Below are 16129 nucleotides of genomic sequence, written 5' to 3'. Positions count from 1 at the left end.
TATAAATGGCAATGCCTATTCTCAACAATCTCTAAAGCACTCACCAAAAGCAACATAAAGCACCACACATACACCTACACCCCGTGAAGCTCCAACAGCAAAGCCCATAAGGCATGCAAAAACATTACCCAGGACTCTTGTCATAGGGGACTTCATTGTAGGACACACAGATGCCACACTCACCAGACTAAACAAGAAAAAGACAACAGTTAGTTGCCTATCTGGAGCCAGGATCTGCCAAGTTATGCATGCACTCAAGTCACCACACTACAGCTACTAGTGGGATTCTGTCATGGCCCATGTGGGCATTACTGACTTGAGATGTGCAAATCTGGGAAAGAGGGGTTGGATGAAAATACTTCCCTGGACTATATTAAAGAGAGACATTGTTGATCTTTCTGAATATAGGTCTTAGGCAGGTATGTGCCTTGCACTGAGTAGCATTCTACATTCACGAAGGATGATGCCATAGTATGATCAAAAGATGACTGACTTCAATAATTGGCTTAGTTTCTGCTTTCTTTCAAGGGGATTCAATATTTGTCAGCATGGGGGGACATGGTTAACAAATATTGCTTTTTTCAAAGGATGGTCTGCACCTTTCTCCCCTAAGCTTCCAAAAATTGTCTAAAACGTTATTCACCCCCTTAAAGCCTATTTTAGACAATACCAAATTGACATACCTACTGACACAGCAAATAAAACCCAAAGAAACCAAAAAGTGTTATTGCTCAGTGCTAAGATCCTAAACAAGAAACGCCACACCCTACAAGCTCTCCTCACTTCAAAGAGTATAGACATCTGTGCTGTTACCAAGACATGGTTTACATCTGCAGAAAGCACTCCAGCAGTAGAAGGCTTCAGTGCCTTCCACACATTCAGACCATCAGCAGCACAGGTGGGGACAAAAGGTGGAGGAGTCTAGCTTAGTTAAATAAGACAATGCCATGGAATATATCCATGTGCAAATCACCATAGACAAAGTCCTGTATCACACCATATCTTACCAAGCTATAGTTCATACTCAATGTCTCTAGAATTCCATAGCTCAAACCTAGGCCTATTGGAGACACTCAGCATTAAACCAAATACCCTATTCATGGGAGACTTTGACTACCCCTTTTGGATTGGGAAACATGCACTGCTTTATACTTGCAGGCACAATGATTCATGGACTTTATTAACACAAATACTTTCTACCATATAGAGCATACATCCACCAGCATTTCAAACATAATGGACCTGGTACTTATCAATATGGGAGAGTGCTGCACCCCTACCGCCACAGTGTCATGTCCTCACTGGTGAGGTCAGACCACAAATATGTCTTCTTCAAAATAAAAATCAGCTTGGTAACAGCAAACCCTGTAACACTTAGGAAATATTCCAAAGCAAACTACATTCTATTAAGTGATAGTTTCAATGCCCTTCCCAGCTCCGAGTTCAAGCAACCTATGCGGAATTGTTCACAGAGACCCTGTACAGCCATGTAAATGGCTGTGTAGAGGCTGATGTACCTACTAGAAGTAAGCTCAAAACAAACTAAAAATAAACCACACTAATGGAATTTGAACCTTAATAGGTTCAAAAGGAAATAAGAAAAGGAAACAAGTCATAGTTAAAATCAGGAAGAACAACTCCCATAATGATAGGAGTGTTCTAATTAAAGTAAACAGGAAACTAAGAAGACTAATTAAGTCCAACAATGCCAATTATAAGTTTTTTTACAGCTATGTCCAAAGCCTTAAAAGCAGCACACATCAGTGTGATTAACTCTTGGTCATAGGTGCCACCTTTACTGAGCAGAGTGACATAGTGAATTTGCTGACTGACAAATTCAGCTCAAACTTCTCCCCCCCTACTCCTCTGCTGCCTCCCTTCATGAAAGATCTAGAAGTATAGCCCCCCCAACTATTAACATGGAGCAGAACTTGGCAGTGTTTCCTAAGGTCAAAGACACAGCCTTAATGGGCTCAGACAGTTTCCAGGGATACCTCCTAAACTGCTTGAAACATGACCTATCAGGACTACTTGAGTCACTCTTCAGCTATAACCTCAAAACAGGCTTTGAATTACAATAATGGAGGACTGTAATGATTATTCCATTTCACAAGGGTGGACCATCAACTTACCCCAGAAACTACAGATCTATTAGTCTGAGTAGTCTAATATGCAAAACCATGTAATGAATTATCATGAAAATAATCAACAAAGATATAGGCAAACTTCAGACACTAGACCCAACCCAGTTTGGCTTTGTCAAGGGGAGATCATGCCTACTAAACCTAGTGGACTTATTTGAGAAGGTCACCAAGGCAATGGATGAGGGGAAAATAGTGCATACCACCTACCTGGACCTGGCTAAGGTATTCAATACAATCTCCTACTCATGTTTGGTTGACTAACTCACCAAACTGGGCATAAAGCCCTACATAACTCACTGCATTGCCAGCTGGCTCACAGACAGGACCCAGGTAGTCAGGACTGGTGATATCACCTCCAGTAACATACCAGTCACCAGCAGGGTACCTCGGGGCTCTGTGCTGGGACGTCTCCTATTTGGCATCTACTTCTTGGAGGTAAAGGTTAATGTCAAGAGCCTTTGGCTGGCCACGTTTACAGATCACTGCAAATCGGGAGCTGTCATGGATTCCTCCCCATGACACAAACATCGTACATGTGGGTCTAACACAGGCAAATGACTGGTACCAAATTCACACATTAAAACTCAATGACAAGAAATTCATTATAGCACCTTTTGGGAAAACTACCATCCAGGCTAATTATTCCATTGATAACACACCCCTAAACATTGACCCAGTAGTCAGGATCTGGGAACATATGTAAATAGTAATCTGGCCTTTGACCTGTGCTCAAGGTAGTGAGAAATGCATTCTATGTCACCCAACTTAATAGCAAAAGCATGGCATTCAGATTCAAGAAAGTTATAGTCCCACATGTTTTAGCTCTTATCAGACCTATTGTTGAGTATAATGCACACTTCAGCATGTACCTGGCCAAACATATGCATCAGTTGGAATTCTTAACAGGAGAATCCATGCATGGAGTGTCTTAAACCCCTATCTCTATACTTGCTCTTCTACAGGTTGCTGAGAAGCAATCTAGGCATGGCATACAAGCCTTCCTCAGATCCAGCACTGATGGAACTTTTGCACATCTGCAAAATGAACACCATCAGAATCACTAGATTTAAGGATTAAGTTTTGCTTGTGACATAAATAAGACAAGCTGGTGAGATAGATATGTGCCTCAGAGGATCCTCATGTTTTGGAAAAGGCTCCCCATCTGTATATGGCAGAGTCCACATTCCTAACCTTATTTAAGCATAACCCTGACCAGTGGATTGGAAATTCATCCTGGATCTGTCCTCCATGTCTCTGATAGACAGAGACAGACAGTATTGCCCAAACTAACATACCCACACCCCCACATAACCTCTAGAAACTTTCTAACATACCTCTGTTAATAAATACCCACAATACATAAAGATACAATTAGACCGGGATGCACAGCTAGGCTTACAAAGACCCTGGTAGTTAACTTAGTATATACCTATTAACCTATGATCCTATCTAACACAAACAGTTTTGTAGATTAATACTGTTTTGAAACATTGTAAATCATTACATTCCTAATTTGCATAGATTTGGCAAAAAGTAGGGTGCAATTCCCTCTTAGCATTCATCATTGTTAAAGTCTTGAACAGATCTCTCACTAATCTAGTGAATCTGTCTTGCACCCTTACATCACTATAAACCTTTGTTTGATCATAACACTGGTATATTTTGACAAACAAAATACAATTCTGCTTTCCTAAATTTGCAGTATATGCTCTACAACTACAGATAGACCTTTGATACTAACACCAGTATATACCCAATTGTCTACCATGCAACTATCATACTTTACATTTTTTTCTAATTCACACCGTTTATTAGATGTTATAAATTGAATGAAATATGTTTTCAGTAGTGGAGTTTGGAGAAAAGCTCTGAGGATCCACGGAGTTTCCTGATTTAGAAGATCTCAAGAAGCAAAGGTGTTAATTAACTCCCTGCAGTTCGGGCATAAGTGAGTTAAGGAAACTGTGCCTTTCTGGTGACATAGTGAATATTCTTTATCCACCTGAATGCACCAGAATTCATGATTTTCATTGAATGCTTTCTTACAGGTGCTTATTATTTGTCATTGTTGAAGCCAAATCTTCAACAGTAAGCAATGTGCAATGCTTTCATTTAATCACTGTATTCGGATCTTACAAAGCGATTCAATTAAAAATGTTGGCTTGCTTTGCAACAGTTGCTTCTTACTGGTATCTACACTCTCTCATCACTTCATTTCCTTCACTATTCTATTCGTGAAACATATTGGTACTTTCCTTGCAGCATGTATTACTGGTATAGCATTACCATTTATTTGAGTATGACATTCTTCTGGCAAGCTTCCTAAACCTGTAAATAAATTAGCATAGTCATAAAGCATTCATAATACTCATCAAGTGTGATGGCATGATGGTGCATGTACACATTCAGTCTTTGCTTTCACGTTGTAAATACACTTTACCATTCTTGGTTTCTCACAAACCAAATGACACAAATATTAAGAGAATTAGCTTATTTAAGTGGTAGGATTTGATATGGGATCATGCAATACTTATTTTTACATTTATATTTCAGTAGCTTTTGATCCAGTGACTACACTTGGTGGCTTGAATATCTCAACAATGTATCTGTAGTTTACATTTCTGTGTCTTTCAGCTCCAATGCTAATAAACTATTTCTGACATAATATACTCTGAATCCATGTTTAGTTCAAATTCATTATTTCATTTATTCTCAGCAGTTACGGCAATAATCTGACATATCCCCATGTATCATTGTTTCTGATATGGGTTTCACTGAGTCACCTCTTTTCATTTTAATAGCATCAAGAAATAACTCATTTTCATATTTCTGTTCAATGTCATGCACATTTTTACTGTCACCTTTCCTTCCTTATACATATTTTTGAAATGGTTCTTCCTAGTTCACCTCTACAAAATGTATTACATGCAGAATATATTTAGCTCTTATGCTCATAGATGTGCCTAGTACATGAAGCTTGAATTTCACCCCATGTACCACTTGACTTTTTTCTCCTTGCCTTTACCATTGCAATTCGTTCTCACTTTATTTCTCATGTTCGTGTATTTGAGTCATATTTTATCCCATACATTCTCATTGCTTAAGTTAATCCTTTTAGCCATGCAATTGTAATTTCACCCACTCTTCTCACATCCATATCTTTAAATAAGGTCAGGTCTGTTTCACTAAGTAGCCATTCATTTTTGATGATACTTATACCAAACACTGTTCTACTTTTTACCAGCAGTGACTCATGTAGCTCATCAAAGTCATAATCTTTAGCTTGATTCTTTAGATTAGCAATGTGAGCATCTATAGTGTCTATTAGACCTTGTGAAGATTTGTTTGAAGAAAAAATGGTAAATAAATGGCAAGATATTTTTAGTCTCATATCAATACCACAGTTTCTATGTACTGGTAGTTTTTCTTTTTCAAAAAGAATAAACGTATTATATACATTTCATGTTTCTTCCCTAGAAACATGCAAAAGTGTGCACATTGTACCTTTTCAGGCTTCTTTGCTTTTTCATTTTCACTGAGGTATACATCAGATTTCTGGATCCAAAATTTCCAGTTTCCTGATAAACTACATTGCATTGAAAGAGTTTCTGGCTATAGCAGATGTAATATTTTTAACAACTGCGTATTATACATCTGTATTTCTAAACATGGCAGTCATATTTCCTCTCTTCTGTTACCACGTAATACATATCTATTAGCCATAGCCAGAGTGCTTAGTAAATAACTCAAACACACTAACTGCATTACTAACTTTTATGAGGTGTTGAATCAGGTTGGTTCTAGAAGGAATGTATAACACAAGACATGTAACTACCTTTAGATAGGCCCTAGCATTTTTATAACTGTGTACCCATATGCTAATGGGTGTATGTTAAAGGAAAGCAACGGTTCACTTATTGCACTATTCTATTTGCTATGTTATTGATACAGTGAAATGCAAAGGGTTGGAATTAAGTTGGTGGATTTTGATTATGTCTGTTTATACGAATTTATGTAAATCATTCCATATCCCTTGAGCTTTCAAAAAGAAGTGACAATTTTAGAAGATGCCATTAAAACTATGAAGTATTTGCAATAAGATCATGTAGCAATCCAAGTAAAAGTATGCTTGCATGATTTACAGTTTTGCACACTTAGTGGTATTGTTTGCTAATTACTACAATCTTGAAGTATAAATGTAACACTTAGGCTGCTATAAAATTGGAATACATGACCAAAAGCAAGTAGCACACAAGAGTAATAAGTAATACCAAAATGAAAAATTAGTTAATACACAATGTGAAAAGTGGAGAAAGATTAATTTCAGGCATGTAGATAAAAGGGTATCTGTCATTCAATCAACAACACTATTATCAAATGCTGAACAATCAAGGATAAATTAGCAAAACAGTTTTCACCAACAGTGGAGTTTCTTTTTCTTCACGATTTTGCAACTTCAGAGTAGAGTATATTTAAGTTCAGAGTGTGGAGGTAGTGTCCTCCCACATGGGTAGGTGCAGGGGGTTGCCACCCTTCAAAAAGTGATCTCTGAGGTTCAGCAAAAGTTATTTCCCTGGTTATTTTTTGATTGTTCAGCGTTCTATTATAGTATTATCAGATGATCAACATATACCCCAGTTTGATGATAGGCATACAACAGTTAATTCCAAGTAGTTTTTTTTTTTTTACATTATATTTTAAAACATTAATACTACATTTGGTGTACCACTCCTACTTTGTCAATGCACATAGTACAGTACTTTACTGTTGCCTGGACTTTGTTATTCCAATGACATGAAATTAAAAAAAAAGTTTAAAGATTTTGTCAGGCTAGAAAAGCTAATAAAAATTAAATATGATTATACACTTAAAAGCAAGAAAAGTTCAGCTAATTACAAATACATTGTAAAAACACAAAAGTCCCAGGCATAGAAAATAAACTATTTCAATAAAATAGTGGAGCAGACAACAAAGTGATTTAAAAGTCACTGCTAAAGAAGAGGCAAGGTGGTAGCTAAATTAGAAAGCCCTGAACTGTGAAATAGCATACAACATTGAGAAGAAAGCAAATCAAGATGGCTTGTTACAGCATGCAGATCTCAATGCAGAATGCCCAGAATGCTCCAGAATAATTTAATTTAAAAGCTAAAGTGATAGATACTCTATGAATACATACTTGTATGTGCAGGAGAAACAATAGATGACAGATAATATAGACAACAGGCTGAGATACACAAGTCTTAGATGTCAATATTTACAAACAGCAATCATTTTTTCCATAAAAATTTAACACTTCAGTGATACAAAGAATGTACTGGCTTCTGATGAGGATTCAAGAAATCTTAAAAAGGAAGTATACGTTATCTTCAAAATTACCATGGAGGTCAATATTAAAAAGTTACAAACCTAGTCATATGCTTGTAAAGTAAATAGGTTATAGCTTATTTCTGCATATAGCTTTGCCTCCACATCTGGTCCTCCAAAATAATTATTCTATTTCTGAATCTCCGGTTCTTAGGAAAACTGCAATTTTCATGGTGTCGAAGTTTTTGATTTGACCTTAATATTCTTCAGTCCCCACTGCAAACCATTTACAGATGCTAAAAATCTGGTATAATTTCTCTCTTTGACTAGATCATGCATACTACTGGATAAAATAATAATAACAATAACAATAAGAACAGCAGTAACAACAATACTAGAAGCAATTTACTTTCCAGGTACGGCAAAAAATGTAACTAATAACAAGTTAGTAAAATGAAATAAAGCTTTCAATGGCAACACTTGGATATTGGTGAAAAATGCCTTTAACTATACACTAATAATTTCCGAAATCATTTATTCGAGGTTGAAAGAAATGTATTCTTATGTTTAATTTTGAACCATCATCTAGTTATTCAGTGTTTATTCTGCTCTAGAATTGATTCAACAAATTATAAATCAACAGATGCCATTAGAAATACAAGACTTACTAATGCTGATGAAAGATCAGCTGAATACACAAATCTTGTATACATCTGCTGCAGCAGCAGAAACGTTTGCTTACCACGACATTGCTTTTCATCAATTTTAGATACGTGACATATATGACGTCAGACAAATGGAACAATTGCTAAACAATCGTCTCATGTGACAAACAAAGTAACACAATCAAAGCAGTGGCAGATACTCAAAATGAAAACATGTCTATGACTGATATTTATTGTGGGATAACATTCACTACTTTTATTCACCCATTTTTCTTCTCTCATCCAGTCTACTCCAATAATATTGAATGGAACTAGGTATACAGAAGCACATCTTTATTTTATTTTCTTGAACATTGTTCAACAGTTTCAGTTCTTGTCACTACTAATGCCTTTCCAGATGTGGAAATTCAGAAAATCACTTTCCCATAAGATACCATACAAGTCCAGTGTTTGGAATGTCATGTATTGTCCTTATTTTCTGTAATCATGATAAATTACTGGTTAGGCCCCCAGTAACTGTAGTGATTCTCATTCATACTCTTCTGTCAGTAATGGAAATGCCTGTATTATCATCCTCACATATTTTTTCTCCTGAATCTTTGCATACTTGCATTCTGTTATACCCAACAGATTCTCTTCTTCTTTTGCTGCTTTTTTGAAAACCGTGATCTCTTAGGACCTGCTCTTCTAATAAACAACTGCCTGTCTTCTGAAGAAATTCACACTACTTTTATATCCGTTATTGGCAAATGGTCTGTTTGGTTGCCCTATAGTCTGGGGCTCATACACTGTTAATTATTGCTGTGCCACTTATGCTAAACACAAAAACTGGAGTGCCCCTTATTAATACATAGGCGATATAGTGAAATATCCTTAAAAGTAATGCTTAGAGAACAGCAGCTTGCTGTAGTACTTGTCATATATTTTGCATCTAGCAACATTTTTAAATATTGATTAAATATTGACCATATGTTATACATCACATAGTTTCTGATATATCCTGATTTTCCAAATCTGAAAGTAGATTTTCCTGATAGATAGCGTATTAATATTTATTTTATATAATTGTCTTTGATTACCAGGAAAGTCTGACTGGATGACGCCCCTTTTCATCAGAGGCCCAGGGAGGAAAGCTTCCACATTACATACTTTTATAAGCAACTAGCATGAGTTAACAATAAAAATGTGCTACTAAATACTGTACAGTATTTACAGCATGCTAAAGTCACACACATCTAAAGAATATTCAGTATTATTTTACAGTTTATGTATAAAGCCACACTGAAATTTTAGTAGACAGGCAGCAGAGCAGGCATAAGCACGTTTTAACCAGTTAGCCATTTGATGCATATAAACGTGTGACAATGTATTACGATTTTATGATGCTTGATTTAGCTGCATAAGCAGGGGGCTTACCTATCGTGCTGTTACACAGCATGATTGTTATGTTGACTGGTATGATTTCATGCTGATTTTAAAATATAGATGCCTAATGATTCAAATAAGAAGACATTTAGTAATAGAGGTGTTATAAGTGCAAAAACAGCAGACAAGATGAGATATTTCAGATGCTTTTTGGGAGATAGTTCCACAGTTTAGCAACATAAACCAAGTACAGGCAGTTACCATTATGATTTTTAGATTGATAAGTAAGCACTAAGTGTTGCTTCAGAGAATGCAGTTCCCTGTGCTGTGAGCACCTGTCTAATAACTGGCTGGTGACACAGTATCTGTTTATACTTTGGAGAATGCAGTAGGTGGTCTTAATGTGACTATAGGCTAATAGCTTAAGTAGCTTCAGCCAGTTAAGGGACTGAAGTGCGAGACAGTGACGTGTTTGGTGAATCTGGAAACATTGGCATTTTATTATACAGCTGCTTCAGTTTGACTAGCTGAGATGACTGTCGATAATTCCAAACTAATGTGGTATGACTAAGACTACAGAGCAGATAGATTTGAGCTATGGTCTTATGTGCATGGATCCTGGATTCGCTCCCATGCATTCAGCACATCCGGCAATGAGCGTCTTTCAGCACTCGCTGTTTCTGTAGCAGGTACGAGTTTTACGGGATCAGGTTACTAGCCCGAGGCCCAACCCTCCTTAGAGGGTGCACCACACACTTGCATGCACACACTCATACCTAGGGCCAATTTAGTGTTCAATCCACCTACTTCATGTCTTTGGAATGTGGAGCATGGTCTATTACTAAATATTTCATTTCATAAAGAAGTCCTAGTTTATGAGACTTCTTGGATATGTTGATCAAATCTTAACTTACAGACAATTTTTATACCCAGTAATTTTAGTTTTGTACTAACTTATTTACAGTATTATCAACTGATAATATTTTTAAGTTGCAGTAGTTAGGTTGGAGGTGATAATACCATTATTTAGTTCTCTTTGGATTTAGAAGTAATTTAAATTTTTGAAAAGGAATGCTATAGGACATCTTGGAGATGTTTAAATAAAGAAGCTACACATATTAGTGTTGAATGATCTGCATATTGGATTATATTAGCAGGGAGAGAGGCTGTATTTTATTTTTTACTATATTAAGAGTAATGCTGGAAGTTTACAACCACTTTTTTATGAAAAATAACAGTTACTTTGTTTAATAATTACTTTTGCATTAACGTATTAGTATGTTTCAAAAACAGACACTATTTGAGGTGGCTGTGTGAAGTCTCCATGTCCTCCATGTGGTCACATGGGTTTCCTCTGGGTGTTCCGGTTTCCTCCCACATTCCAAAGACATACAGCAGGTGAAGTGGACACACTAAACTGGCCCTAGGTGTGAGTGTGTGTGTGTGAGTGAGTGGTACGGATAAACTACGGAGGCAGGGTTAGCTGCCTGGCGGTGTAAACCTCGGTTTGAGATGATTGTCACTGTTGAAGTGACTCCCCGACCCCATGTGCAAAATGGGAAAAAGGGGTTGAAAGTGGACGGATGGATGGATTTGAGGTGGCCAGGGTGGTGGTTGGGATTATGGCCAGAATCATGTGCAGTGGCAATGCCATTTCTCTTTTTTGTATATGGGGTCCATCTCAAAGGATTTTAACATACTGCTTGTCTTTACAGTCATCGAAACTTGGTTCTGGGATTAGTCTTGTCAGCTCACAATTATTCTTCACAAGGAACATTCCAGATTTGTGTGGCCTCTTTTTAGATGTATGATTGAATATCTTGCAAAGGAACTCCTTGCTTTGTTTGACTCCTCAGAATGTTAATCAGTTCAACTCAATAACTTAATAATCCATTTTCTAACTGCTGAGTTTTTTTTTTGCTACATTATCTGGTATCATGTTGAAAAATTCACTGCACCCTTTAGTTCACAATATTTTCAGCATGTGCAGCATCTGCACATGCACAAACACTAACACACAAACACACACACACACACACATATACACACACACACACACACACACACACACACACACACACACACACACACACACACACACACACACACACACACACACATACTCTGCCTCTCTCTCTCACACACATACACACACACACACACACACACACACACACACACATGCATACACATACTCTGCCTCTCTCTCTCACTCACACACACACACACACACACACACACACACACACACACACACACACACACACACACACACACACACACACACACACACACACACACACACACACACACACACACACACACACACACACACACACACACACACACACATATACACACACATATACACACACACACACACACACACACACACACACACACACACACACACACACACACACACACACACACACACACACACACACACACACACATACACACACACACACACACACACACACACACACACATACACACACACACACACACACACACATATATACACACACACACACACACACATATACACACACACACACACATATACACACACACACACACACACACACACACTCACGCACACACATACACACACGCATGCATGTGCACTCTGTTTATGCACACTCTGTATTGCATCTTGGAAACATTTTGTAGCCCACACTATGAACCTCCTGTATTGCCTTCAGTAGTCTATCTTGTTTATCAGCCTGTAATTCAAGAGCAAAGTGAACAGCATTGTTAAAGGCCCAATAAGCTGTATTTACCCCTCTCACATTATCTATATAAAATATACACCACCATAACCAAAAACAATAAATACTGGAGCAAGTAGGTAAATCTCTTCCCCCTGTGGAGTAAATTCATGTGGATAAAACAAAGGTTTCAGACTCCTCATGTTTTCATTTCTTTTCACAGCCAGAAAGCAAAGCTTAAGTGAACAATGAATATATAAAAACAAAAAAGTCAGTTTCAGTCCTTACTGTGCTCTGAAGATTCTCTCAAACTCAAGTGGTCCTGAGATTGTGGGAGGAGGCACCTTATATTTTCGTCTTGCATAAATCACTTGAAGGAAAAAGTAAGCTATAAGAAAAAAAATGTGAAAATAAAATAGAACTGAGTCTGAAATATTACTTTTACTTTTACATTCATATTTTTTTCCTATCAATAATAGCTCTTTCTGCAAAAGCACTATTGTCAGATAAACTCCTGGCAATCTGTAACACTCAAGAAAATAGCTTCTTTACAGACTCTTCAGATTCACATAATCTCAGATTCTGGCTTGATGATAGATGTGATAAAGTATTCAATAAATTATGGGAATGGACAAAGGAGATTTTACTGAAAGGGATGACTGCAAGTCAGGCATAGAAAATAGGTGGGGGCTGGAAATTACTGCAGAAAATTAGCCAAAGAAACAAGGTATTGGGAGCAAATAACTATGGAGGGAAAGGTAAGAGGGTGGGATTAGGCCAAGCAGAAGCGTGGACTGCAGGTTCTAGACTGTCGCCCCTATCAGAGAATGATGACAACATATGTGAAAAGACAAAGGCATAGGAGAGTCCAGAATGAAAGATGATCAGCTGATGTAGAGCTGTTAGTCAAGTCTACAACAGAAGCTGCTGTTAAAAAGGGATAACTAGTAGGGCATATAAAATATGGTACAATGACTATAAGAATAAATCAGAAGAGATTAGGAGAGATTGGAAACAGAGAATGGAAAGGCAACATACAAAGGCCAGTGGGAAGACATCTGCCTGGCTTCCAAGTATGCAACAAAGTCCAGTATGTTTAGAATTTTTGCACAAAAGTATTGCAAAGGAATGTTTACACCCCAAGTAGACTTTGAAGAATATGTTCTGATAGACAGCAACTTTTGGAGGTGTGATGGCAAAGAGAGGGGTAATTGGGAACATGTTTGGGAATGTAACAAGTTGTCAGACTTAAGGAAATTAATTCTTTTGAATTAGGATATAGGCTCTGAATTGCCTAGACATAGTAAGGCCTTGATAATTTTAATGCTATTTGCAGCCAAAAACGCAATTACTAGAAAATGGAAGTCAAAATCTAAATCATCCATAGCCGAAGTATTTAATATTGTAAAGGAGATAAAAAGAGTGGAATAGAGATCTTTAGAAACTGGTAAGGAGCAAATTACATAGAAATAGATGGAATTTGTGGGAAAAATACATGCAGAATAATTTTCAGGAGGAGGAGGAAATTGAGGGAAAGCAAGACTGGAACAATTTATGTGATGTTGGACTGAATTATAACTGTTAAAAAAGAAAACCTATATGTAAGGTGTAATAAACTTTAAAACGTGTTTGTAATTGTTTGTTTTCTTTTTTACCCATTTCATTGCTACAATTGTGTGAATTTAATAAAGGTGTTGCTTTAAAAAGCATTTAATGACTGGAGGATTTCTGGTATTGTGGTATGGCATCTCTGAGTTAGACTGGTTGATTTGGAGCTCTCATCCTTTCGTGTAACTATTTGAGTTTTGTGATTCAATCTCTTTAGATTTTTCTTAAACTGAGGTCATCAGATGTAGAAGTCTGTCTATATCTAAGTAAACAAAACTGAAAAAAGCAAGTTAAACAGTACGTCCAACAACTGTAAGTAGGCTACATGACTTTCTTAGTTGTCCCTAGGAGTAGTGCTTCTCAAATTACAGAACAGAAATAGAGAAATAGAGAATGAATGCTTCTTGCATGTACAGTATATCTCAGGAGCTATTGAAAATTAAAGTCCTTCTGGAAGAATGCATGGATGCCATTAACGAGAGGTGTACATAATTTGAAGCAATGCATTCTGAATAGTCTGACTCCATAAAAACACTGGTAACAGAGAGAATGGAGACCAAAACTTGGATCTTATCATTGAAGACCTGTCTTGAATAACTAGAGGACAAGCTAATCAAATAAGAAGAAGTGGTAAGGCCCAAAAAACAAATCTTTTCAGGCATGCCCAAAATATCAGGAGGCAACATTCATGTTAAATCTATGGCAGCAGAGCTATTAAGGTGGACTAACAAGATCTTCATCAAACTAACAGCCCAAAACAGGAAAGTGTTTGCATTCAAACGTTTGACATGAAAGAGAACTGAGAAGATTCTTGCATTAGTCTGGCAAGTGGACAAACAGCTTATGCTACATGAAGCAATAGTTTTCATTGAAGATGACTTTTCAGCAGTGGAACAGATAGGAGAGGGCATTTCTTTCAGACAAGGCATTTATGTATAGTAAAGGGCATTAGATTTAACATATGCTGCATGAAGCATGAGTCTCCATTAAAGATGACTTTTCAGTAGTGAGACAGATAGGACAGGGCATTTCTTTCAGACAAGGCATTTATGTATAGTAAAGGGCATTAGATTTAACATGTGCTGCATGAAGCAAGAGTCTCCATTAAAGATGACTTTTCAGCAGTGAGACAGATAGGACAGGGCATTTATTTTAGGCACAGCATTTATGCATACTAAAAGGCATTAGATTTAACTTCTTCTATCCACCATTCTCAAAATGTTTGTTGCTTTGTTGTTGTTGTTGTTGTATCTTTCGGCTTTTCCCGGTTAGGGGTCGCCACAGCGAAACTCCGGTCTGCTAATGATGTTTGTTGCTACCGGGTCCAAAACCTACGTGATGGGCTCAGGGGTTTTACAAGACATGTAGCAATTTCAACAAATCAGTGATTAACCAGAGGGCATGATTATGCCTTCATTTCAGAGAGATGCAGAATCAGAGACAGCAAGGTTGTAGCCCATCCTAAACAAAGCTCTTTTAGGGCTGTTTATTGTTTTCAGATGCAAAAAGGTAATTGCTGAGTGGGCAGCCTTATCAGTAAGGTGACAGGTGAAATAGAGAACTAACTATTTTTCTGAGACACAGGTCTATTAGTCTGGATGGAGGCTGTGATGGATTTGATAACTAGAGGGAACACTCTGCTTTACTTTTTTGTTACTGTTAGCAAAAAAAATGTTAAAATGGATATGAGATCTTAACAGCCTAACATGGAGGCACATCTGAATGGTGGCTGTCATATACTCTGGATGCATGCTTTGGTAGTTCAGCTTGACTCACGGAGTTGCCATTTGTAACATTTACATTTTTTAGATGCTATTGCTAGTTCCAGGCAGCTACATTTACAGTGGGTGCCTGTTGAATGGTGCTGTAGTTATGCCACTTACAGACAAGTGAGTGGAATATCTGCAGTGTTGTTTAACTCTCAGGTAAAAGTGGAGAATAAGCAAAGCCTTTCTTGAGATACACTGTCTGCACTATATACAGGTTCAGCTTAGACTGTGTGATACAGGAAAGGGGCAAGTCTGATTCTATGAGTTGCTTGGGTGCCCTGATTGGACTGAGAGACACTGATAGGAAAAAAAATGGGAGAAATCACTGAGGTCAGAGGTTCTTACCAGCCTGATACTGCATTAATAAAGGGGGCATGTGTAAGATTATTTAAAGCTGCAACTGAGAAGTTAAGATTTATGTATTTAAAAGTCTGACATTACCGTAGTACTGGACATGTCTAGTCATATTGGCATCCTAATTTGCTTGCTGAGGGGTTTGAATAGTTTCATACTAAACTTATGCCTGATATGGAAATGTGAAACTCTCCTGTACAACACTA

General features: G+C 37.3%; 1 protein-coding gene across 1 annotated transcript in view; it reads right to left on the bottom strand.

The window, feature by feature from the left end:
* LTC4S (leukotriene C4 synthase) overlaps nt 1–16129 on the bottom strand; it is a 275617-nt gene that overhangs the window by 252463 nt on the left and 7025 nt on the right. Inside the window, exon 2 of the mRNA XM_044069457.1 lies at nt 12481–12580. Coding sequence (XP_043925392.1) covers nt 12481–12580 — 100 coding nt within the window. The remainder of the gene's footprint in view (nt 1–12480; nt 12581–16129) is intronic.

Source organism: Protopterus annectens, chromosome 4.part0 (genome assembly GCF_019279795.1).
Source record: "Protopterus annectens isolate FY-2018-M chromosome 4.part0, PAN1.0, whole genome shotgun sequence".
NCBI classification, from domain to species: Eukaryota; Metazoa; Chordata; order Ceratodontiformes; family Protopteridae; genus Protopterus; species Protopterus annectens.
The sequence above is the reverse complement of the archived record's forward strand: the minus strand, read 5'-3'. Positions and strand labels throughout refer to the sequence as shown.